This window comes from Branchiostoma belcheri, unplaced genomic scaffold, assembly GCF_001625305.1.
Source record: "Branchiostoma belcheri isolate BF01 breed outbred unplaced genomic scaffold, Haploidv18h27 scaffold557, whole genome shotgun sequence".
Lineage (NCBI taxonomy): Eukaryota > Metazoa > Chordata > Leptocardii > Amphioxiformes > Branchiostomatidae > Branchiostoma > Branchiostoma belcheri.
The window spans coordinates 3,657-27,044 of NW_017804195.1; the positions used below are offsets into that span (position 1 = coordinate 3,657).

The 23,388-nt window shown below is 45.2% G+C and overlaps 6 protein-coding genes across 6 annotated transcripts in view; 2 read left to right on the plus strand and 4 right to left on the minus strand.

Annotated features, from left to right (window-relative positions):
• The window catches only part of LOC109481447 (A disintegrin and metalloproteinase with thrombospondin motifs 9-like), a gene marked incomplete at its 3' end in the record, with an annotated part of 5,645 nt that extends 3,625 nt beyond the window's left edge, over positions 1-2,020 (minus strand). Inside the window, exons 1-2 of the mRNA XM_019784033.1 lie at positions 2,008-2,020; positions 524-771 (exon numbers count right to left, since the gene is read on the minus strand). Coding sequence (XP_019639592.1) covers positions 524-771; positions 2,008-2,020 — 261 coding nt within the window. The remainder of the gene's footprint in view (positions 1-523; positions 772-2,007) is intronic.
• Positions 2,021-8,966: 6,946 nt separating this feature from the next.
• Positions 8,967-12,090, minus strand: LOC109481448 (selenium-binding protein 1-like). Its single transcript, XM_019784034.1, has 5 exons — positions 12,052-12,090; positions 10,856-10,934; positions 10,532-10,572; positions 9,925-10,139; positions 8,967-9,411 (listed from the first exon to the last, which is right to left on the minus strand). Exons 1-5 carry the CDS (start codon positions 12,088-12,090, stop codon positions 9,249-9,251), a joined length of 537 nt encoding a protein of 178 aa, XP_019639593.1. The 3' UTR covers positions 8,967-9,248.
• A 400-nt stretch (positions 12,091-12,490) lies between these two features.
• On the plus strand, positions 12,491-13,572 carry LOC109481451 (DNA oxidative demethylase ALKBH2-like). Its single transcript, XM_019784037.1, has 3 exons — positions 12,491-12,850; positions 12,969-13,147; positions 13,255-13,572. The coding sequence occupies exons 1-3, from the start codon at positions 12,629-12,631 to the stop codon at positions 13,547-13,549; spliced, it is 696 nt and encodes a 231-aa protein (XP_019639596.1). The 5' UTR covers positions 12,491-12,628; the 3' UTR covers positions 13,550-13,572.
• Positions 13,573-13,614: 42 nt separating this feature from the next.
• LOC109481452 (RNA polymerase II-associated factor 1 homolog) lies at positions 13,615-16,508 on the plus strand. Its single transcript, XM_019784038.1, has one exon. The coding sequence runs from the start codon at positions 13,664-13,666 to the stop codon at positions 14,282-14,284; it is 621 nt and encodes a 206-aa protein (XP_019639597.1). The 5' UTR covers positions 13,615-13,663; the 3' UTR covers positions 14,285-16,508.
• Positions 16,509-17,534: 1,026 nt separating this feature from the next.
• Positions 17,535-18,740, minus strand: LOC109481449 (uncharacterized protein F54H12.2-like). The gene has a single exon (XM_019784035.1). The coding sequence runs from the start codon at positions 18,738-18,740 to the stop codon at positions 17,535-17,537; it is 1,206 nt and encodes a 401-aa protein (XP_019639594.1).
• A 2,880-nt stretch (positions 18,741-21,620) lies between these two features.
• On the minus strand, positions 21,621-22,340 carry LOC109481450. The gene has a single exon (XM_019784036.1). The coding sequence runs from the start codon at positions 22,338-22,340 to the stop codon at positions 21,621-21,623; it is 720 nt and encodes a 239-aa protein (XP_019639595.1).
• Between the last annotated feature and the right edge of the window lie 1,048 nt (positions 22,341-23,388).

Here is a 23,388-nt window from a genome sequence, read left to right on the forward strand (position 1 = left end):
GTGACATAGAAACCCCCACGGGGCCCATCTTCGAACTTGACCTCGGCATTCTCAACGGTAACTTGCCCACTAAAAATAATGAACATACATTTAAGGATTCTCGAGATATCTTGATGACAAGGAAAAAACACCAAAAACCAAGGTCAACTACAGTGACTTAGGAACCCCCCACGAAGCCCATTTTTAGCCTTGACAATGGCCACCCCCAAATCAACCTGCCTGCCAAAAATCGTGAACCTCGGACCTTGCCTTCAAGAGTTATCGTGCCTAATCTGCCAAACAGTGCAAACCCGATTTCATAACCTTCTCCGAAGGCATAGCCTTCAGTCGAAGGCAACAAGATCGGGGGGACATGGCCGTGCACTAACATAGCAGAAAACAAAAGCGAGAGCAGAATTCTCTCAATAATACATAAACAGGTATTAAATACATTAAGTCATATAGAAACAATAATAATTAACTACTCTTCCAACTCTAGTCTAATGAGAGGCATAACGTTTCTGCCCGTAACTGTTTCACTTACCTGCTGTAATATGCCGGGGCACAGAAACCAAGTTGAACCTAACAGTTGATCAGAAGAGACAATGGAGTAGTTCTCTTCCGCACCGGCAGGTAGGGTTAAGAACTCCTTTGGGTTCTCTGACGCAATGACGTGGCAGTACACGCGGAGGGATACATCATTGTCCGCTGAAAAAGGGTGAAGGGTGTACTCGCCATCGTCGGCCGCAGGGTTTACAGACTTCACCTCTGAGCACGATGTTGCCTTGTGGCCTGGAACAATGATGTTTGTGACCAACAGATATGTGTTTGAACTGGTGACCCAGTCCTACTGTACAGTACAGTTCTAGAAGACAGGTATGAACCCTAGACCCAGTCCTACAGTACAGATATGTGTTTGAACCCCAGGCCCAGTCCTACAGTACAGGTATGTGTTTGAACTAGCGACCCAGTCTGGCAGTGCAGGTACTACAGTATGTATTGACTAGGGCAATCAGGCCACAGCAAGTAAATTTTATGGATGACATCCTCCGCAGACTCCAAATCTAATGCGAGCGGGCCGAAAAAAAACAAGGTTCGGATCCTACATTTTGAAATTTTAACTCAATAATTGTACAAATGGTTTTGATTCAGTGGGAGCATCACATACATGTATACGCAGCCAGCATCACATATCACTGCATCAAAGTAAGAAACAAACCATTAAATCAGAGCCTTTTCTTGTCTCTTCTCTTCATAGTTATCTGCCATCCACCTTCCGGCATGGCAACAGACTTTGCTCATTTTCGGCATGTTGACCACTGTCAGAAGGCAACAAAATATCTTGTTTTTTTTTTTTAATATTTAGGCGAAAATTAATGCGCGCGCTTATGTCATCCATAAAAATTACTTGCTGTGGCCTTACTGTGACAAACAAAATGTCACCAAAGATTCTCCAAACCACAAGAATCCTGTCCATTGTAAGTGTTTTAGCCGCCACAAATGTCACCAGGTAATCCTATACACCACTTCGTGACACACGTGAATGAGCTTTCCTGCGGTACATTGTTGGGGAGGGGGGGGGGTACAGGTACACGCACTTAACGGTGTTACGCGGGGTTACGCCAGGTTTATGTAAAAGTCGTTAAAAACTATAATCTATGGGAACATATCTGGTATTTTGTCAATCACTTCCCAACGCGGTGCCACGATACAGATTTCAGTTTTTAGTTACAGAGTACAGAACCGTTGGTTTATGCTCTTTAGAGGATTATACTATACAGCGGATACTGCAAGCCAACATCAGTCTCCTGTCTTCTCCTGGTATCCCATAACTTTGATATTAGTCTGGCGTGTTGTATATAACCTGTTGTCCTAGCACTATCCAGCAGTACAGTTGGGCACACAACTCCAATGGGCCGTCCTTGCCAATCGAAGGAGGGAAGCACGCTTGACTACACTTTACAAAATAACTCACTGTCACATGCACATACCTACGGAACAATGTCTTAAATCCGCCCAGCGACGTACCAGAGGCAGCCATGCCCCAAAATATCACCTCATCCCTGCACAACAACCTCTTCCCTGCTCCTGCCCTGCGCAGTACAGTTGGACACAACAAAACAACCCCCTCCCTGCGCAGTACAGTTAGCCCAAGGTACAGTTGGACACACAGTAGACACCCCTGGATGGTTGGCCAGACCCTCATCCCCCTCGTACCTCGGCCCAGTAGTAGTACTTTGCTAGTGTCCGGCCCAGCAGTCGGTACATGACCCGTTGTCCCACTAACCTGCAGTACAGTAGGACACAAAGTCCGCAGCACAATTACAGGTTGTCGCTGTAGTAAATGTACAGAAAAAAAATCAGCTGGCAAGTACTATGTCAAGTAAGAGTAACTGTGTGTACTCGGTTTTAAAGTTAAAGCTTTGTTTTAGCGCAACGTCAAGAAAAGAAGGTATATTGTGTACTTTTACCTTACCTTTACCTAGTCCCATCCTCATGTCTGAGGGTCGGGGACTATGGTGGCATAGTGTACTAGACTAAGTGTGACTAAAACGTCCACCTGTGGAACTGAAGAAATGTAGTAATAAAAATGGACTTACCTTCCACTCTGATATCCTGATTTGTCCAGCAGACGGACGTGAGAACAAGAAACTGTAAGACTCGGTTGAGTCCGAACGTGCAGAGCGGGTGACCAGAACGCTTCATGTTCTCCGGGCTGTTTTACAGTTTTTAAACCCCAGAATTCCACAGTATCACCGCCGTAATGTCCAGGCTATCTTCTACCAGGTCTTTCTGTGACGGAAATCGGTGTCACAGAACTTCTCAGACGCGTGGAGACTTTCTTGAAATTTCTTAGTCATTTCCGAACCACGCATTCTTCCTCGGGTAGTCACATTAGTGAACTTGGTGACGTCACGATTACGAGTGTTCCATTCAACTAGAGCAGAGGGGTTCACAGACACATGGCGTACACTTATGGCTGTCGCACGGCATGCCTTCCCATTTCTTTTATGCTTACCGAAGGAAAACATTGTTTTTGCTCAGTTTCTTCCTCTTCTTCTCCAGTGACCTCTGACCTAACCAATGACATGATTTGTTGACGTCTGTCCCCATGGTAACTGGTGTTGAGTTACATAATGTTGCAATTTCATGGTCTGCTCTGCTCCTGTCACCATATACTAGTAGTTACATGTATGTGAACGTGTTTGAGTGAAAATTGACAGAGCAGACCATGTCCGAAGGTAAACATTATGCGTTTACTTTGCAAATGTTACCTCTCTACATGTAGGTTTTTTTTTTTCTTTTTAAATCATGCAAAAATCGATGCGCGTTGAAGACGTCCAAACTACATGCATATGTGGGGCTACACTGTCTATATAGTGGGAGAAATCCATTCATTCATCCATATTAAGAAAGTGACAACGCACGATTCTCAAATTTCTCAACAAATGTCAAATTGCTCAACATAAGAAAATTCAATATGAAAATCATGATCAACAACTTAACGATAATCTTTGAACAAAACCAAACATATTAACGGTTTTCCTGTCGCACATATTGCGTATATCATTTGATCAATCAGATTTCACGGATATGCGACAAACGTATTGCAGAATATATATGCTGCGCTTGGTCAGCACAGAAAAGGCAAGTTTCGTTTGTAATACTGACATGTATTTAATAATAAAGCTCATCTAGTAAACAGGCTGAACCTATTATATTCTCTGGTTCTTGGTTCTAACACGGTCTAACACACTGGTTCTAACACACAGTGGTTATAAGTGTTGGAGGTTAGCCTGGGCACCATCCTATTTGTATGCCGGGGCTCCCATAGTCACTCCCTAAGAATATTTTAAGGGAGCAAGTATAGGAGACCCGGCATACAAATAGGACGGTACCCAGGCTAGTTGGCAGTGTTCAGTATGGGGAATTCTTGTTAAGGTTCTGTCTTTAAGTTTCTTTCGTATTTAAAATTGTGGTTGCTATTTGCCAAGAACCAGAGAAAGAATTGGTTCTGCCCGGCATCAGCTCCATACCTTCACCGGAAGTTCTTTCACAAATTATGGTCTCAGAACCAGAGAATGCGGCCCGACTTGTCGCACAGCAGCGTCAGCAGCTTGGTCAGCGTGGCCGGCCGTCCCGTCTACAGAAATTCATCCATCGTACGCCGAACAGGCGCAAAGTCCGAGTCCTGCTTCGGCTCACTGAACCACGGCACGGGCCCGAATGATACTCCTGCAACAAGAAATGGAAGGTTGATCACATTTCTGTACGTGTATTTAGAGTTGTTACGAATTTGTGAAATTCTGATTCTGTTTGGGCTCGCTGAACCACGGGACGGGTCCGAATGATACTCCTGCAACAAGAAATGGATGGTTGACCACATTTCTGTACGTGTATTTAGAGTTTGTGAAATTCTGATCCTGCTTCGGCTTGCTGAACCATGGTACTGGGCCGAACGAAACTCCTGCAACAAGACATCATACTTAAGGTTGATCACATTTCTGTATTATCGTTTTATTCGTAGTGTGAAATTCTGATTCTGTTTGGGCTCGGTGAACCACGGGACTGGCCCGAAAGAAACTCCTACAAAAAGTAATCAAAAGTTGATCACATTTCTGTATTTAGAGTTTTTACGAACTTCTCATTCTATTGCAGCAAAACTCCTGGAACAAGAAATCGAAAAACCGGTCACATCTGTGAAGTTTTCAGAGTTTGTTCACGTTGTTATTTACCTGCGCTATAGTAACCCTTGATCTGGCTGGCAAATCTGCCGGGACTCTCCATGTTGCTCTTTGTTTATTTGTTTATGTTTATTATTTACCTGCGCTATAGTAACCCTTGATCTGGCTGGCGAAACTGCCCAGACTCTCCATGTTGCTCTTTGTTTGTTTATTTGTTTATGTTGTTATTTACCTGCGCTATAGTAACCCTTGATCTCGCTGGCGAATCTGCCGGGACTCTCCATGTTGATGTTTGTTTGTTTATTTGTTTATGTTGTTATTTACCTGCGCTATAGTAACCCTTGATCTCGCTGGCGAATTTGCCCGGACTCTCCATGAAGGAGCTGAAGCTCTCTGCCGAGTCCTGCTTGAAGATCTTCTTCAGACACGAGTACGGCTGCAGGCACTTGTACAACTTGGTCATGTTACGGAAGTACGACACCAGGTCCTTAAAATCCTGCTCCTTTCCCTCCTTCATAAAGGCTCTGCAGGGGAAAAACAGAACATGGTCTCGGTCCAGTATTAGCTCACCGAAAAGCTGATCTCCCACTGGTTGTTCTAAAATTCGAAACAGGTTCTAAAGTTCGATTTTCGCCTTAAAATGCAACTTTTTTCACCAATTTTTTGCCAGTAAAATCATTTTTTGAGATCTATGTTGGCTAAAATGACCACAGTTCAGTGTCTTATGTACCAACCTACCTGCACGTTGAATTTCATTTTCTTTCAGGCTCTAATTACGAAAATATCAATGTTTCTTAGGTGTTTGGAATGGAAGAAGAAGAAGAAGAAACTGAGCAAAAACAATATGTTTTCCTTCGGTAAACATAATAAAGGTCATATTCATTTGAGAAAAAAAGGAATTGATACTAGTGACTCATGATTTCAAAATGTTGCCGATTGATAAGTTACAGTGGATAGTGTCTGTACGTTTAGTAGTACTCAAGCTTCTGCTACTAGGTTCACTCCCTGTTCTTGGTTGCACCATGATTTGTAAAGACAATAACAGTTACTACACAGTGTGGATTGTTAAATCTACGATCTGAAGTACAATTATTAGATAAAAAGTCATTAGTTTCATTCTTTCTCTCTCAATTCTAAGCTCCCAAACAACAATTTTTGGGGCAAATACACAAACTTCAGTTTTACAGTGGTATAACTGTTTTTAACTCACAAACTACATCCTACTTACCTTATGATTTAATAGCCCACTCTTAAATTTTGAACCGGTAAATTTTAGTTTCTTATCATTTAATACACGACATAGTCAGAGGATGCCATTCATATCAACGTGGCCTAATAGTAAATAACCATGGTGTGTTTCTGTGAAAAATCATATATATCTCAGTGGTCTGACAGCTAATTAACACTCAACGATCGCTAAGTTATTCCTATGATCTTTCCATGATCTCTAAGAGCAATTATTACTTTCTTTGTCGCTCAACTTAAGAAATGAAAATTGAATCACGGTTTTCTACATGTGTGTACGACTCTGTGGCATCAGATACAATTTTAGTATCTAAGAATTCAGTGATGGCCTGATCTGTTTGATCATGACCACTGGTCCTTACAGTAGGTGTGTATCCATATAGAATCAAATCAACAAGGCCTACTAGTAAAGTAAACATCCAGGTTCGGTTTCTGTGAAAAAGCCAAAAACCTACAGATTTCTCAGTGGTACCCGTCTTACAGCTAACACTCAACGATCACTAAGTTCTGCTAATAGTCTTTCCATGATCTACAAGACCAATTATTATTTTCGATGTTGTTCAATGGCTACCCAACAGTCACTTTATAAATGAAAACTGAATCATGGTATTTCTGTATTTGCGTAGAACGAATTTGGATGCGAGGCAGTCGGCTGTACGCCATAAGATATATTTTCAGGCTGCGAGGTAGGCAGCTTTACTCCGTAAGATGCACATGTATTTTTCAGGCTGTGAGGCAGTCGACTGTACGCCATAAGATATATTTTCAGTTAGTAAGAATTAATATATTCAGTGACATCCTGCTTTCTTTGATCCTGACCAGTGGTCAGGTTCGTGTTAGATTCAGTGATTGCCTGACACTGGCCTCGCCCTATCTGATCATGGCCACTGGATATTTCTGTACATGTTGGACCCTTTGGTGGTGTTTTCACACCTACATACATAGGAGTTGGCTGAAGGGCAGCAAGCAATGCATGTGGTACATTTCTAATGTCCAAAGATGGAGTGGTAATAATCTGAGAATGGTCCTGCTCCGTCTGACCATTGGTATTGGTCACTACAGTACCTGTGGTGTTTGTGTTCGATTTACTGATGGCCTGAGACTGACCCGGTTCTCGATAGTTGTCAACATCTTCATATTGGTGATCTTGGCTACAAGCTACAACAGATGTAGTGTTTGAGGAGGATTTCTGAGACTGACCCTGCCCTGTCTGATCTTGGTTGTCAATATCTTCATACTGGTGATCATGACCACTGGCCGCTATAGCGACTGTAGTCAGTTTGTTTTCGATTCAGTGCATGGCCTGGGACTGACCCTGTCCTGTTTGATCTTTGTCAATATCTTCATACTAGTTATCATGTCCACTGGCTACTACAACAGCTGTAGCTTGTTCTGGAGGATTTAGTATTGGTCCAAAACCGACCCTGTCCTGTCTGATCTTTATTGTTAATGTCTTCATACTGGTTATCATGACTACTGGTCATTACAAAAACGGCTTTACTAGTAGTGTGTTTACCAATTACATGCATGAGCATTGGGATCTTGTACAAAGAGAGGATCCTTGTTCCTTCTCTTGTACCAAATTGTGGCAATGGCGCCGATCATAAGGACAATGCCAAATACTGGACCACAGACAGAGCCAATGAGGACAGGTAGGGGGGATTGGGAGAAGATTCGTGGGGACGGATGCTTTTTTGTTTGTCAGATGTTATTGCTAGAATGAAGTTAATGATGCTGTTGACTCATTCGTTTTGCCTGAAAGACATTCTGTCGAGTCAGCATTTCGTTTAAAGTACCAGTGATAGCGAGAGGCAACACTATCATTGAAAATGGTTGGCCCCTCACATATCAATTCTTCAGGATTGAGCTCTGCAAGCCTTTCTCCTTGGAATTTCGGGGGTTGAGCACATTTTATCTGGTCTTTGAATTTAGTTGAATACATCCTGAAGGGCAGCATATTCAATTCCCATATGTCGTGAAAACTTGATCATATGATAGCCAAATTTCGTAGTTTTGTTTCCACGGTCACTTTTGTATTTAGCCCTTTGGGGCAAGAATATGTTCATCTGCTATTAACTATGTGCAATTTCGGTTGTAGTACCTAATGGAATGTAAGGATTTATAACATTACAAGCAAAACACCAGGCCCAAAGTTTTACACACACACATTTATTATATCGCATAATGCTATAATTTTGCATGCATTCTGACACAGATGACAATTTCCATTTTAATTTAAATCAATTTTTGGTACCCATTGAATTGTATCATCATTCTTTATTATTCGATTCCGACTGCTCACGTTTATCTAATAAATACCTTTCAAGTTTCTAAATGTAGCAACATGCATTGCACCCCACTTGTTTACGAAAGAACAAAATTAAGGAATCAAGAAATTACTAACTACCACCATCTAGTCCTTTGACCAGTCCAGAATTATCATATTTAGTGAACACCAAGTCTCCGGGTCCTAGATGACGAATCCCACCAGGTTTAATTCTATTTTCTAGATGTAACGCTGAAAGGTAAAGATTATCAGATATAAAGATCAGTTTCTTTCTAAGCCATAGATTCGACTAAATGACTGTATATTATACACTCATGTGCTGGTTACCTTGATATTCAGAAAAATTCCAACAGCAATATAACCATTGAGTGGTTTTCTGATTTCAAAAATACATTTTCATATTCTAGTTGGAATTCATTTGTATCATAGACGCAAAATGTCAGTGAGAAAATTAAGTACATGGCTATATATACTTATCAGTACTGATGACCCTGTGTATGGAATGTATTACGTTGACGTGCGATATTTCTATATGAGAACATCACCTTTGGACACCTCTTGTCGCTTCTTTTGGCGAACTTCAGGCAATTGCAGCATGCAGAGAATGGTGAATGATGGGAATGTCATACTTGGGACATCTGTAACTTAATCAAAAGTTAACATACATCGTGATGCATATATCATGTTAATGCAGAGGTAATTTGCATAATTAAAGAAGAAATTTACATTTACATATTAAGCCCATATTTCATGGAGGTATGAGATCTCGGAATTCTTGTTGCTGAATGTAATAAAAACGTTTTATTTTTGTGTCATAGGCACTTTAAGAACATAACATAGCCAATGTATCCAGACCAGAACCTATCCCGTTCCTATCACCTAGGTCTATGCCTAAATTGGTTAGGCACAGTTCTGGATAGTCTTCGTGTATCCAAGAACGCGACTTTGCCCCAGGCACGGTTCTGGAAACACGTGGACTATCAAGAACGGTGCCTGAGCATGTTTCTGGATCAAGGACGGTTCTGGATACAGCAACAATCCCGTCAGGTCGTCTAGAGCCATATGTCGGAGCTACAGTCCCCGCCCGGGTAGCGGACCTCGTGAGCCAGGACCGGACCGTGAGGCTCCTGCCCGAAATCCACCAGGAAGTTCTGGTTCAGAGACAAGCCTCCAATGTCGGTGTTGACGTCAACAATGAACATTAGGGAACCCTCTCTGTAGAGGAAAACAATGCATACTTTTAAAATATCATAATAAAGAAAAACAGTTACCCATTAAATCTATACAAAAAACTCAACTGGCTGAAGCCAGTTGTAATGTATACTGCATCAATCTATATTGAACTTTGTTGAACTAATTGATGCAGATTACAGCTTCATCTAGTTAAAATGTTTGAAAAGACTTAAAAAAGATATCTTTTGTTATGTAAATATATAATACATTTAAATTGTGGTATGGGTCAATATTGAAAAGAAACTTAAAAATATAATATTAGTATAACTAGAACATCAATGGTCTTCAAATATGTTGCACGTTATCGTATTTTAGCCTTGTTACTTAAGCTCCCGAACCTCTAATTTATCCTCTTCGCAAACAGAAGAGAAGAAAGACCATTTGCGGATAGGATAAAGATTTGGGAGCTAAAATAGTCCTGGTATTCAGCTTATACAGCTTATCTTAGATCATGCATGTACTTAAGTACATGTAGGTAATTCTGATAAAACTCACTTGATCATGTCCGGGTAAAACTGTTTGTCCCAGCCGCTGTAGAGAGAGGTGGTGACGTAGAGCCGTTTGCCGTCCAGACTGAGCTGCAGCATCTGCGGCGCTGAGCCGGCCTTCACCCGCCCGTTCAGGACCAGAGGATCCGGCTGCTGGTCCAGCTCCTCGTCATGTGTCACCCTCACAGGACCGCCCTTACAGATACTCCCGCCGAGGAACAGCTGTAAACCGAATTCGAACAGTAGGTTGAACCATTCTTTATTCAAGAGAAGCTCATGTCGGCCTGCAAACCGCTTTTTATTGAGGTCATAAGGGAAGGGTTAGGTAATATATATATATAAAATATGAACTTTACATCAATTAAAGTACTAATTGATCTACTATTATACACACACATATTTATACATATATACAGTTCTATTAACGGAGCTATTTCACTCACTCCACTCTTTCAACTAGGCAGGTGCCAACCGCCATGTTGGTATCCTATTTGCATTTTCTAAAATGTATATAAATATTAAGTGACACATATTTTCCTCTCCTTGAGTTCCACCATACGATGTTTCTTTTTGAAGGGAAAACAGCCTTGTTGCTTTTCGTTCTTCCCTCTCACCTGCCCGACCAACTTGGGGTTCCTGCAGTCCGTGATGAGCCCTGATATTTGGGATACAAAAGAAAACATTTTGACGTGTAAGCTTTATTGATAAGTACAATACGCTGTAATGTACTTATCAATAAAGCTTATGCGTATAAATGTTTCCATGACAACATTATGAACTTATATAGTGTATGTTCTGTCAAGGCCTGTGCATATTGATATCCTGCAAAAGAATTCTACCGAAAACCTTATTTCTCAATAAAATGTTGTCATGAATATTTCCCGGGATGGCGCGTTGGGCCTTCCTTACATTTTGCTCCCTCCCGGATATTCATTTACCTGGCATCTCAGGCAGAGCCCAGCCTTCCACCTTCTTACTCGGGATGTCGATCACCTTCTCTGTTGCCCAGTCACCTCTCTAAAGGTGAAACGTTACATGTTATCAACTGCAAGTACGAACTAGGGAGAAATAAGGGATATGCACCAAATCAACGTTCAACAATATTATTGGTATTTCAAATTGGTTCATTGCACAAAAGCATATTGCAGCCTGACGGCTGAATTGCACGCTCATTTACAATCTGTCAATGGAATAATAACCTTTGACTGAATTTTTTAAAACAAGTACAATTCTAAAATCACTCTAATTGTAGCAGTGTGCAACAAATCTAAAATCACACGAAAAGTAGTATTTCAGCAATATGTAGTTATACAAACTTAGTCAACTAATAATAACTTGTAGATGATTTGTCTGGGGAAGTCTCAGTACATTAGGAAGGCAGGCCATACAATCGTGAGAAAGTTCTATTGCAACATATAACCTAAACACATCAGGTGTTAGATACTCGAAGCGTAGAGTTGTTACTACTAAGAGTCATTACTGTATGAATGTATGAATGACATTGAATGTCTTTTGTTTTTGCTTCTCATTGATTGGTTTCGTATTCCCTGCGGAGGTTGTAGTGATTGGCCGAGGGGGTAGTGATGAATCCCCAAAGAGGAGAAGTACTGTCCTGAAAGATACTTTCAAGTGTTCTCAGTGCAGCTCTCTCGTCTGCTTGCTAGGGTAGGGAGTGCGTCAGCAGGTAGCCCGATGATCCTGAGGCAACGCTTCTGGATCAATTCTAGTGAGTCTGACAGGTGTTTGGGCAGTCCGCCCCAAACTGTGCTACCATACTCAAGAATAGGTCTGATGAATGTCAGGTAGATCTGCATTAGGATATCTATCGAGAGCCCCGCCTTCTTAGCAACACTATTAAAGGTTCTAGGTCGAGCTCTGTTCAGCATGTACTCAATGTGGGCGTCAACGTCAGTTCGGCAGAGATATGGACCCCGAGTAGTTTGAAGGAGGTGACTCTTTGGATCACCTCGCCGGATATTGTGGGTTGGGGGGATAGGTACATTGGGCTCTTTCCTTGCACTTAAGACCACGTCTTTGATTTTCTTCCCGTTTACGGCAAGAGAAAAGGAACTGTCAAGTCATCAATAGAGTTCAGTGCCTTTTAAGTCTGGCCGGACAAAAACCCCATCAGTACCTCATCAGCATATTTGACAATGGCGACAGATGCTGGCATACTGGCATCCAGCGAATTGATACATATTACGAACAGAAGCGGTGACAGCAGCCCGAGTAGTATAGGGTGGACAGAGTAGGTATTATTGTGGCGCGTGGAGTGTGGCGCGTGGATGTGGCGTGTGGAGGAGCGCAGCGGGGCAGACTGGGTGTGGTCAGGCGGAGGTGTAGAGGTCACGTGAAGGTCAATGTGGCATACCAGTCGCCGCGGGAGGGTGTGTCGGGCGGCATCGTTACTTAAGGATGGACAGTTTGTATCCCCAGGAGGTCGTGCTGGGCATGGGTTAATCCTTTGTTCTTTTAATTAAGCCGGGACCTGTTGATTCCCAGCGCGGTCACTTCAAACCTTTCTCACGCGTCCCGGGAGGGCGTGTCGGGAGGTATTATCTATTAAGGGTAGGTTGTGTATGTCTTGCTGTGTCAATGCTATTGTTTGCTGATTGGTTAAGAGGTAAGAGGATATTTTTGTATAAAGCCAGGCAAACTGTGACAGTCTTAGATTGCGACCTGTCCACGCTTCGACACCTATTCGATTAGCGATGGCTTCTACAGATATCAGGAATTGGCTGAGCCGATCTATACACGAGAGGGATATCACAAGTTGTTCTACCGATCCTGTACCGCTTCAATGGCAGAAGTTACGAGGAGAAAATTTCAACTGTGATTACACGGTATTGTACCGTCCAAGTGTTGCTTCGACCCTGTTTCAAGCGTGCGAAGAGGAGTTTGTGTACAACACTGGGGACTTGGCTCGAGTTCAGGTCAGAATCTCTTCAATCATTCTGTGTAACTCTTGTCTATTTTGCCAACATCGTTTTACAACCATACACCAATACCTATCAGCGCTGAACGTACGATGTATAACCTTCTTTTTTGTAGATCTTTGGAAAGTATCGTGACATCCCAAGGAAACAAGTTGCTTTTGGTGACCCTGGGTTATCGTACAGATTTTCCGGGGTAGAAATCCCGGCAAGGCCTTGGTCACCGCTGTTAAGGACGATCAAAGACAGAATACAAGAAGTAACCGGGCAAGAGTTCAACTTTGTCCTTATCAACAGGTAAGGCACTTGTGATTGATCTGTCTGTGACCTTGTTGAGGTGTTAGATCAGTTGTGTAATGGTGTAGGGATTTGTGTTGGTAACGTTATTTCTGTTGGTTTCACAGATACAAAGATGGTTTGGATTACATCGGAGAACACAGAGATGACGAAGAAGGGCTAGTACAAAATGCTCCAATCGCTTCACTGTCTCTTGGACAAAAACGAGACTTTCTTTTCAAGCACTGTGATGCACGCGGGAAGTACAAGAAACGTGTGGTAGAGCCGATTAAAATAGAATTAGAACATGGTAGCCTCTTAATGATGAACTATCCAACCAACCGATTCTGGTTTCACTCGCTACCTGTCCGGAAAAAGGCAACAGGAGCAAGAATAAATTTGACCTTCAGAAAAATGGCTTAAAACATATGACCTTGGTTTGACCTGTATACATGTACATTCTGTTTATGAGGCTCTGAGGTATCACATAAGGCTGTCACTGAACGTGCAACGTCATTCTTACGAAGATCACCAACCATGCCGCACGAGTGTGACGTCTGTGGCAGAGAGTTCAGTCGAAAAGCAAACCTCGCACGTCATCGCGATACGATACACGGAGACGTGGCAGAAATGTCTTCGGGAGAAGAGAGCATGGACACCGAGCCGGGTTCTTACCGATCCGCTGACATATTTGACGACACCGACGACCTGTCGGAGGAGGCAACGACAGAGCATGACACGGAGTCACTTGAATCTTACGAGGAATGTGAAGTTTCAGAAGAAGATGAGTCTGTGGTGGACTCTCAGGAGGTAGAGTCAGCGACAGAAACTGACAGCGATCAAAGTGGTTCCGAGAGTGATGCAAGCTCGATGGTGTCTTCCAGCCCGGCTCCTTCTGATGAAAGTGAAGAGTACGGCTACGACAGTGGTGACGAGGAAGAGTGGACCCTCTATCGCGACTGGACCATTCCACTAACTCACGATCCAGGCGATGTCCCTCAACGCGTGATCAAGGAGACAAAACGCGCTGGCAAAAAGTTTATTCTTGTAGAATTTGCTGCCTTGCCTCCACTTTACAGTTATGAGATAATTCACAGCAAGAACTGGGTCTCAGAGCAGACATTGATGAAAAAATACGGCTTTCTTGTTCTGAAGTAATACAACATTGTCCTTCCATCGATAGTAACATTTTCCTAATAGCTAATGCACTGTTGATACACATGTACCATCTCGTCAATAGATAGATATTGAAAAGAGTGATTCACGACATTAATATGTACGTAATGAGTGACTCACGACATTAATATGTACGTAATGAGTGATTCACGACATTAATATGTACGTAATGAGTGACTCACTACATATGTAATATGTACGTAATGAGTGACTCACTACATTAATATGTACGTAATGAGTGACTCACTACATTAATATGAACGCAATGAGTGACTAATGATAATATGTACACAATGAATGACTCACGATATCGTTATGCACGTAATGAGTGACTCATCGTGTTATTATGACAAAGCTTTATAGTCATGAAGCGAATAAACACAATATTACGTCACAGGAATAATGTTTGTTGTTTTTGATCAGTATGTGTGGTTGTGTGGACTGTCAGACGTAGGAAAGATAGTATAAATATGGGTGTCGCACGACTTAAGAGTCATTCGCGAAGATGAATATTCAGTTAAAGTTGCCATGTCGCCTCGTCTGTAGCGGATGCTCTGGGTCAGGGAAGTCGTACTTCGTACAGAAACTGTTAACGTCGGGAGCTGAATGGTTGGATCCGGGACCGTTCGAACACGTGGTGTGGTGTTATTCAGAATACCAGGAAAATCTTCACAGCGAACTCAGCTCTAAATTGGGGCCAAAGCTTCAGTTTCAAGAAGGTCTTCCTGAAAACTGGAATGACGTTACGAAGCCGGGATGTCGTAACGCTATTGTAATTGATGATCAAATGGAAGACGTAGTGAAGGGAGACAAGGTCACAAAATTATTCACTCGGGCCAGCCGTCACAGAGGCATATCGGTTTTCTTGTTAGTGCAAAACCTCTTCTACCAGGGGCTCAGAACGATCAGTCTTAACTCTAGTTATATCGTCCTGTTTAAATCTCCCAGAGATCAGAGTATGGTTACTACACTGGCCAAGCAGATGTTCCCCGGACATAGCAAATTCCTGCAAGAATGTTACGAGGACGCCGTCAATAAGAAGACTCACGGTCATTTGTTCCTTGACCTGCATCCGGAATCACCTAATGAGTTGCGCGTGAGAAGTGGTATGCTCACCCCTCAACCCTACGTGTACCTGAGGAAATAATAAAACGCCGTGTCGAGCACTCTCAGCTGTCACAACGAGTCGAGATGTCACATAGACTACATCGTCACGCAGACTGTCTTCGCGTCTTGAGCAAAGCCAACCCCAAATTGCGGAAAGCTATTCTGTCGACAGCCCCAAACGATCTTCTAAAGTCGATTTGCGACTGTTCACACAACGTCCTGAAAGGAAACATCCGTCTCACACCAGGACAAAAGAAAGGCCTGTCCCGACACAAGAGCACTCTACGCCAGCTTGGCGACAAGAAAATTCCACTGTCCAAGAAAAGACAGACGTTGGTTCAAAAGGGCGGGTTCCTGTCCCTGCTGCTCAGTCCGATCATTTCGGCCATCACGTCTCTGTTTGGTGGGAAGAAATAACGGACAACTGCGTCATGGAGTACGGCAGAAAGATGGCCCTTGTTCCTCAAGAATTGCTTTCCACGATCCAGGCCAAACAACAGGAAGAGATGACCCCACTGGTGAAATCGGCTTTAAGTGTGGACGGTCAAATGCAAGACGTGATGTCGCGCCAAGATTTAGGCGATGACGAGAAAGCAACACTGTACCAACAGCTCCTCCAGCGGTATCTCACGTACAGAGACAAACGACGAGCCGAGCCAGTCAGTGTCAGGTTGGTAACTTCGAACTCCACCCCTGCTGCCACCGTCACCGCTACGAACAATGTCGCTAAAGATGAAGGGTCCACCACCACCTCTCCCAGCACCGCCTCGGCTACCGGTAAAGAAGACAAGGCCATATTGGCGGCTTTCCCCAAAACCATGAAAGCGCGCGCCCAACAGTTGCTCAACGTCATCAAACACAAGGGAGGGGACATTCTCGATTACAACCAACACGGAGAGCTTCTCTACGATAAACAAGTAGTTCCCGGATCCCAGATCTCGGATCTCTTAAGAGATGTGATTCAACGGAGACAGAATTTCAACCCCATTGGATGGCGAGCCTTCAGCAGAGGGCTGGCACGCATAAACACGCCAGAGGCCGCCATAAGACACCCAACCCGACTGGCTGTGATTAAGAAACACAAGGCGCGTGCTGCTCTCGGTGACACTCTTTCAAGCGGAGAAGAAGAAGACGACATCGTGCCGACTCCTCGACCTCCACAACGCCGTGGTTCTAAACGGATTCCCGCAAGCAAGGCAAAAGGTCTCGTCGCGAAACCCCCCTCGTCTGCCAAACAGTCCTTCACAGAAACTGCGTGGAAGTGATCACGTCGATAGTACCAAATAAAGTTCACTGTGATTGAAATACAGATCTAATCTTGTATTACTTGTTTGTCAGTGTACATGTGTGTGTGTGTGTGTGTGAATTGTGTTCAGCACCAAGGACAGGTGTGTGTTTGTGTGTGTGTGTGTGTGTGCGTGATTGATCGATTGGTGGCTTTATACGTTATGAATGAAAGGCGACGCGAGATATACGTTTTCATAACATTTATTCGTTACAACCTTCTACGTCTACTACAATGATAAGTATAGTTAACTCCAGGTATTCAACTGCACGTATACAACTAATGACAAACTTGTCTACCGTAGTGTGCGACAAACGTCTTCTAAGGCACGAGCGACTTGGCTCATGATATGACTCAGGTCAACGACGGGAACGTCGATGTTAAAATGTTCTTCTATAAACTGAGCTACGGATACATCGTTTAATTCTTGATTCCGGCTAAACATATCGACTATACTCATTAAGGGAATACGTCTACATCTATGTAAGAGGTAGAACAGACAGTGCTGTCCACAGGTAGTCGACCATCTGGATTGAATCTGACGTTCGTTACGAATCCACGGAAGTCTAGAGTTTCTACGCAAAAACAACTCTATGGAGCGGGGGTAATCTTTAGGTGCGCGCCCATAGGAATCAAAGAATTCGCCCCGCATGGTGTCGTCGAAGTAGAGGGCCAACCAGTGCTGTCCCGGCTTCCCACTGTCGTCTGTGTTTACCACGTAGGCGCTCGGGTAGTCTGGTACATTTGTCGGTAGTTGGTCTACTGCAAAGACTCCGCGAGCGATGGGGGCCGTGTTCTCGTCGCTTTCAAGCACGCTGTAGATCTGTTTTGTGTCCATGTTTAGTTGTTGTAGTCGAAGGTGACGATCCTCTGCCTGTTGATTTCCAGGAGGTTATCAAACTCTGCAAAGATCAGAGCAACTACCGTCTGTTCCAGAGCCTTGGCAAAGTGAAGCTCTAGTCGGAGGTTCCCCTGTTTGATTACGTTGAAGTGATCTCCTCCCAGTCCGCACAAGTCCGGACTGAGATCGTAGCAGTAGATGGCATAGCCCTTGTCAAAGGCGTCTCTGGCGATCTGGTTGCCGGAATCCTGCCCCAACTTTCCGATAGGCCCGAAGAGGTTGAAGTAGGACCTGATGAAATGACCGCCTTCGAAGTTTGGCGTCAGCGCTTTGTGGGGTACTTGGCGTCCATCGATACACAGACTGATGTAGTTCAGGTGGAAGTGTTGAAAATTGTAGGGGTTTGTCCCATAGGACCCTTGGAAGTCGACGTTGCTCACCAGGGCGATGGCCAGTCGTTTGGGGATCTGCCCCAGGAAAAGGTTGTCGTTGGACACAGTGTGGTTTCCCTGAGGGATGGTGAAGGGTTTCACTTGGATTCTCTTCAGAGGGTACTTAGCGCTTTCTTTGTTCAGTCGGTTTTCGATGGACAGCTGATATGTTGATAGCAAGTTGACCTTCCGGAGAAACAGGGCGGCTCCGGTGATGACGACTTTGTACTGTTTGTTCTGCTCTGGCGACATCAGGTTGAACTGATGTTTGGATCGATGCAGCTTGATTTTCATATCTACCTTGTTGAGGAGGTAACGGTCTTGAAAAAACAAATCCACGTGTAAAGGACCGATGAGATCTACCTCTCGGCTCCCCCGGGTCATGGTGGCTCGCTTTACCAGCCCGGTGTTCACCACAGCGTTTGGGGCTGTTGGGAAAGGGTCTACCATGTGAAGGCGCCCCGGTGTGTCTTGGTAGAAGAGGGCAGAGGTCAGCTGTGTCTGTTTTGCGTCTTCTCCGTAGTTCAACAGGTTTTCGAAGTAGGCTCGATAGGGATAGGTATTTGTGGAGTCCGTTACGATCTTATTTCCCAAGGAGACGTCAATTTGCTGAAACAGCGAGTGGAGCCATAGGTTGGTCGGTCCTACTTTTTCTCCATCGGGCAGGTCGTCTCCATTAGCGCAGACAATCTTGGCTCCCACGTACAGCTGAGTTTGACTCAGGTCCGTGTACTCTTCTCCGGCTCCCTGAATGTCGAATTCTATCGGCGACATTTCGGCAAGACTGGAAACAGGATGGTACTCTACCCATCTACCATCGAGAATGGTGGTCTGCGTGGGGGGAATTTCAAAGAGATCGAGTTCTGACTTTGTACAAGAACATGATTGAGCGTGCACGCGATCCATGTCTTCCTCTAGTCAAAGATGTCGGGAGAGGTAGGTCTGCTGCGTCTGGTGCCTTTCGTGAAACTGACCGACTTTGGTTTATTTTTCTGTTTTAAAGCTTTTTTGCCTATGGTCGTACGCGATGTTGTTCTTGTGGGTTGCGTCAAAGCTATACTTGTCCTTGCTCTTTTTTGCGGAGGGCCAGACATCAATCGTTGCCCCAACTCGCCAGCCCTGCGTTTAGCAGCGAGTTTCACACCTTGTCCGTTCAAGACGTCTTGAGCTAAATCTATGCCACTCCTTAAAGCCTGTTTTCCCACAGCTTTGGCCCCTCGCTTCAGAAGAGGTACGGCCGATCTGAATAGTCCGCGAAAGATTCCTCCTAACCCATATCCACGCTGTATAGAACGACCTCGATACACCATCATCTTAGGAGAAGTAGGACGACCGTCTCTGTCTGAAATGAAGTGTCACGATCAGTCTCCCTCGTTCAAATGGAACGGGTTGACCAAAGTGATTTCTTATATTGATTTCAACCCCCTCGAATCGTCTCCTGGCCAGTGTTAGGTACTGCGGCACGTGAATGACGTGGTCCACCACAGCATCATCTTCTCCCTGTACTTTAACGATACGTAAGAGTGGGACTTTCACCCCTCCCACTAAACGGTCTTGGATCAGGTCGCAGTACACGTACAGCGACTCGAGCCCCGCATTCAAATCTGGTTGATGTGGAGCCTGTATCCAGCTGCCGGATATGTAGGATTTTGTCTTCCACCCTAATTTTTCTGCCAACGGCCCAGTCAAGTAGGTCTTGGTGGTCGGGATATTGGCCACCATGGGCGGAAGAACCATGGTCACTCTTTTCGCGATGGCGTTATAGGCAAACATGTCGTGCTGCTTGAAGAGGTCGGCATATCGCACGGCCGCCGCTTCGTTCAGGACCTTCACTAGTTGTGAAATGTTCTTGTAGTATCCGCTGGGGACCGTGATTACCTCGTACTCTCTCCCTCCTCCTTCGATCGTTTCGTCTGCCATGAAATACAAGAGCGTATTGTCACCTTCCCTAACATTCATCCAGCTGTGGGGATATTGGATTTCGGACAGGGACACCTCCCAGTCTCCCTTCAGCTCGATGGGGTGTGATAATTTGGTTCTGTAGGTAGATAACGTGTTGTCTGGGTAAACGTCCATACTCCCGTCACTCGGGAGTGTGACATAAAACGACGCAGCCATATTGAGACACTGTCCTGTAATGTCCGACGCCTGGGGGAGTGCCCGTATTTATCATATTTGTAGCATATCCTCTTCGCGCACCCAACTGTTGAACTTGCTAGGATATCCTTTCCACTTGACCAAGTATTCCGTCTTCTTTCCGCGTCGTCTCTTGTCAAGGACGACTTCCACTTGATAGATGTCGTCGTCTTTCTTTGCAACTTTTTGTAGTTCTTCTTCGTAGAACGTCCCCTTCAGCTCCTCTCCGTGATAATCTTTCACACGGTACACGGGAGGATGCCGAGGGATTCTTTTCCAAATGGTAAAGAGCTCGTCGGTCCAGTTCGGCGTGTAACCTTTTTCAAGGCGCATCTTGGACTTGCTGAGTCTCACCCAGTCTCCAATTTCAAATCTGAACGTGTGTGCTGGCTTTCTCACCTTGCGGGGGCGCGGTGTGCCACGGTCTCCGTACAGGGTATACCACACAACATTTTCGTTCTTCCTATTAACATCAACCGGTGCCCTTTTGATACTCCTGTGATGTGAGTGATTGTAGGCCCACACCAAATCGTCGAGGACGTCAATGTATCTATTAGTGTTTACCGCCGTGAAATATTTCCACATCTTCGTTTTCAGCGTGCGATTGAACCTTTCTACGACGCTGGCCTTGGTTTCCACGTTGAATGTTGTAAAGAATTCGATCCCTTCTTTTTTCAGCAATGTCTGAAAGTGTCGGTTGAGAAACTCGGTTCCCTGATCTGTTTGTAAGCATCTTGGTTTCCGTCCGTCCTTGGCTAGGATGGTTTGAAAGGCTTCCACCAGAGTGGTGCCCTTCTTGTCTTTGATTGGCACGACCCAGGCGTATTTGGAGAATATGTCTATACAGGTAAGGAGATAGCGATATCCGTCGTTGTGTCGGGAGAGAGATGACATGTCAACTAAGTCGGCCTGGAATTGGTCGTTCATACCGCCTACTATCACTCGAGCTCTTTCAAACCGACGCCTGATGGGTTTGTGTAAGGTGTATGGGTCTTGAGACTGCAGCCACTCTCCTACTTGCTTTCTGCTGATTCCGAACTTGCTACCGACGGCTCGGTGGAGCCGTCCCACTCCACTATACCCTGCAGGGTGTCTAGGGTCGTAGTAAACCCCGTGGAGGACGTCGTGCCATGCTTCATCTTTGTCGGTGGGTTCGGTCTCTCTGCTCCGTCCTGCGTTCCTGGTCCCCTCCTTCTCCGACGATTTTTGGAAACCATCCCAGGCCGCGGAGGAAAATGAACATTCGCCCTCCTATGCACATGAACGCACAATGAATGCGTTCCACCAGCCCCCAAGCGATTTCACCGAAGTTAAAGACGTTAGGAAGACAAGACATGCTGCTGCTTCTAACTCTTTCACTGTAAGACTGAGCTTACAACTTACTAGTCTCGGTATTTATACCGTCTATCTACTTATCTATCTAAACCACTCTTAAGAGACCACACACACACACACACACACAGATATCAAGTCTTTGCCTGCGTTCGGACCACAGGAAGCTTTATTCAGGACAACACATCACAGACCAGCAATGTCGCTCAGCAGCTTGTCGGTCAGGACCATCGTGTTCTCTGCCACAGCTTCAAGTACCGCATCCATCTTCTCACTGTGCTCCTGCAGCTCCTTCCACTGTTCTGCAGATAGGTTGAGCCCTCTCTTGCCCGGTAGTAGATTGTCGCCGTCTTCTGGGCTTCGCCGATAAAATTCTCTGATTGCCACCACCGCTGACCCTTTGAAGACCTCCACGATGGCGTATGTCAGGTTTCCCAGGTGAAAGCGGCGAGGTGAGAACATGGTCGTGTCGTAGGGCATGGCGGCGAACGTACAAGCCAACAGAGCTGCCGACACACCGGACATGTTGCGCTTAAGAGTCCTCCATTGTTCGGGGGTTAGAACCACCCCCTTCTTGCCACCCTTCCATACGTCCTCCTGGTCAGGCCGTGGTCTGTAGAAATAACGCATTGCCAGCGTTGCTTTTCCTTTGTAATGTCCAGCGGTAGCGAAGACGTTTTCTCCCAAGGGGAATCTGATTTCTGCTCCGTCGTTACCACTGCTGATGTGGATCTTCGGTTTTGGGGACGGTACGGGGTCGGCAGGAAAACTTGCCGTCGAATACGGCGATGCGTCCGCAGACGGTTCGTCGCGTGGCGGGGGTGTCTGTGTTGTTGCGTCGGTGTACAGATGCCCCTGGTATATCGGCTGGTTCAGCCAATTGCTGATAAAATCTGTAGCAGCCATCGCTCGCCGAGGAGTTGTCCGGTACTTGGCAGTCCGAAACGCAGAGAAGTCGCAAGTGAAGAGGGACAAAGTTCGTCTGTCTTTGTACAGAAATCGTCTTACACCTTGACCAATCAGCAAGCAGACTTGTTGACGTGTCCAGACACGTTCTAGATCCTGTTCATAGTCACGATACAATAACGCAAACAGGCGCACTCCACATACGACAGATAAGGTCCACAACAGCCACGAATATCGACGGTTCTGCAGCGTCGATCATCCCACTCCACCCTCCGCGTCGTAACAGCCACCTCCCCGCTATGGCGCACATCAACTCGGCTAACTCTGAGCATATCGCGTTTTCTTGGCTCGTTTGTGACTCGTGTAACTTGATGCGTACATCCAAAGCAAAAATCATTGCGGTGATAACACGCCCCCAGTTCAATCCGTCCTCGTTAAGCACGTTTTCTAGCAAGTCTCTCAGTCGTGAAGACCCGTTTGTAGTTGTGGTTGTTGTTGTTGTTGTAGAGACAAAACAGCAGAGGAGATCAGCCCACTCTTTCCTCTCCGTCACATCGTTTGACACTTGCACAACCTTACGGTATATGGCTCTATTTTCCCGTCGCCCGTTTCTAGGAAACACGTTGGGAGCTCTGTGGTGGAGCAGGTGACGAAATATGTCTTCCGTTTGGGTTTTCAACACCTCCATACTGACACAGCGATACATACACAACCTAGATAATACCGCCCGACACGCCCTCCCGGGACGCGTGAGAAAGGTTTGAAGTGACCGCGCTGGGAATCAACAGGTCCCGGCTTAATTAAAAGAACAAAGGATTAACCCATGCCCAGCACGACCTCCTGGGGATACAAACTGTCCATCCTTAAGTAACGATGCCGCCCGACACACCCTCCCGTGGCGACTGGTATGCCACATTGACCTTCACGTGACCTCTACACCTCCGCCTGACCACACCCAGTCTGCCCCGCTGCGCTCCTCCACACGCCACATCCACGCGCCACACTCCACGCGCCACAATAATACCTACTCTGTCCACCCTATACTACT

Bases quoted from the DNA above. Each gene is read 5' to 3' on its own strand.
- LOC109481448 (XM_019784034.1), bottom strand. From the start codon at position 12,090: ATGCCAGCATCTGTCGCCATTGTCAAATATGCTGATGAG. The intron at 10,573-10,855 runs GTAAATGAATAT...CCCAAATATCAG, and splicing joins GGCTCTGCCTGAGATGCCAG to GGCTCATCACGGACTGCAGG. The intron at 10,140-10,531 runs GTGAGAGGGAAG...TTCGGTTTACAG, and splicing joins ACCCCAAGTTGGTCGGGCAG to CTGTTCCTCGGCGGGAGTAT.
- LOC109481451 (XM_019784037.1), top strand. From the start codon at position 12,629: ATGGCTTCTACAGATATCAGGAATTGGCTGAGCCGATCTATACACGAG. The intron at 12,851-12,968 runs GTCAGAATCTCT...TCTTTTTTGTAG, and splicing joins GGGACTTGGCTCGAGTTCAG to ATCTTTGGAAAGTATCGTGA. The intron at 13,148-13,254 runs GTAAGGCACTTG...TTGGTTTCACAG, and splicing joins AACTTTGTCCTTATCAACAG to ATACAAAGATGGTTTGGATT.
- LOC109481452 (XM_019784038.1), top strand. From the start codon at position 13,664: ATGCCGCACGAGTGTGACGTCTGTGGCAGAGAGTTCAGTCGAAAAGCA.
- LOC109481449 (XM_019784035.1), bottom strand. From the start codon at position 18,740: ATGTCGCCGATAGAATTCGACATTCAGGGAGCCGGAGAAGAGTACACG.
- LOC109481450 (XM_019784036.1), bottom strand. From the start codon at position 22,340: ATGGCTGCTACAGATTTTATCAGCAATTGGCTGAACCAGCCGATATAC.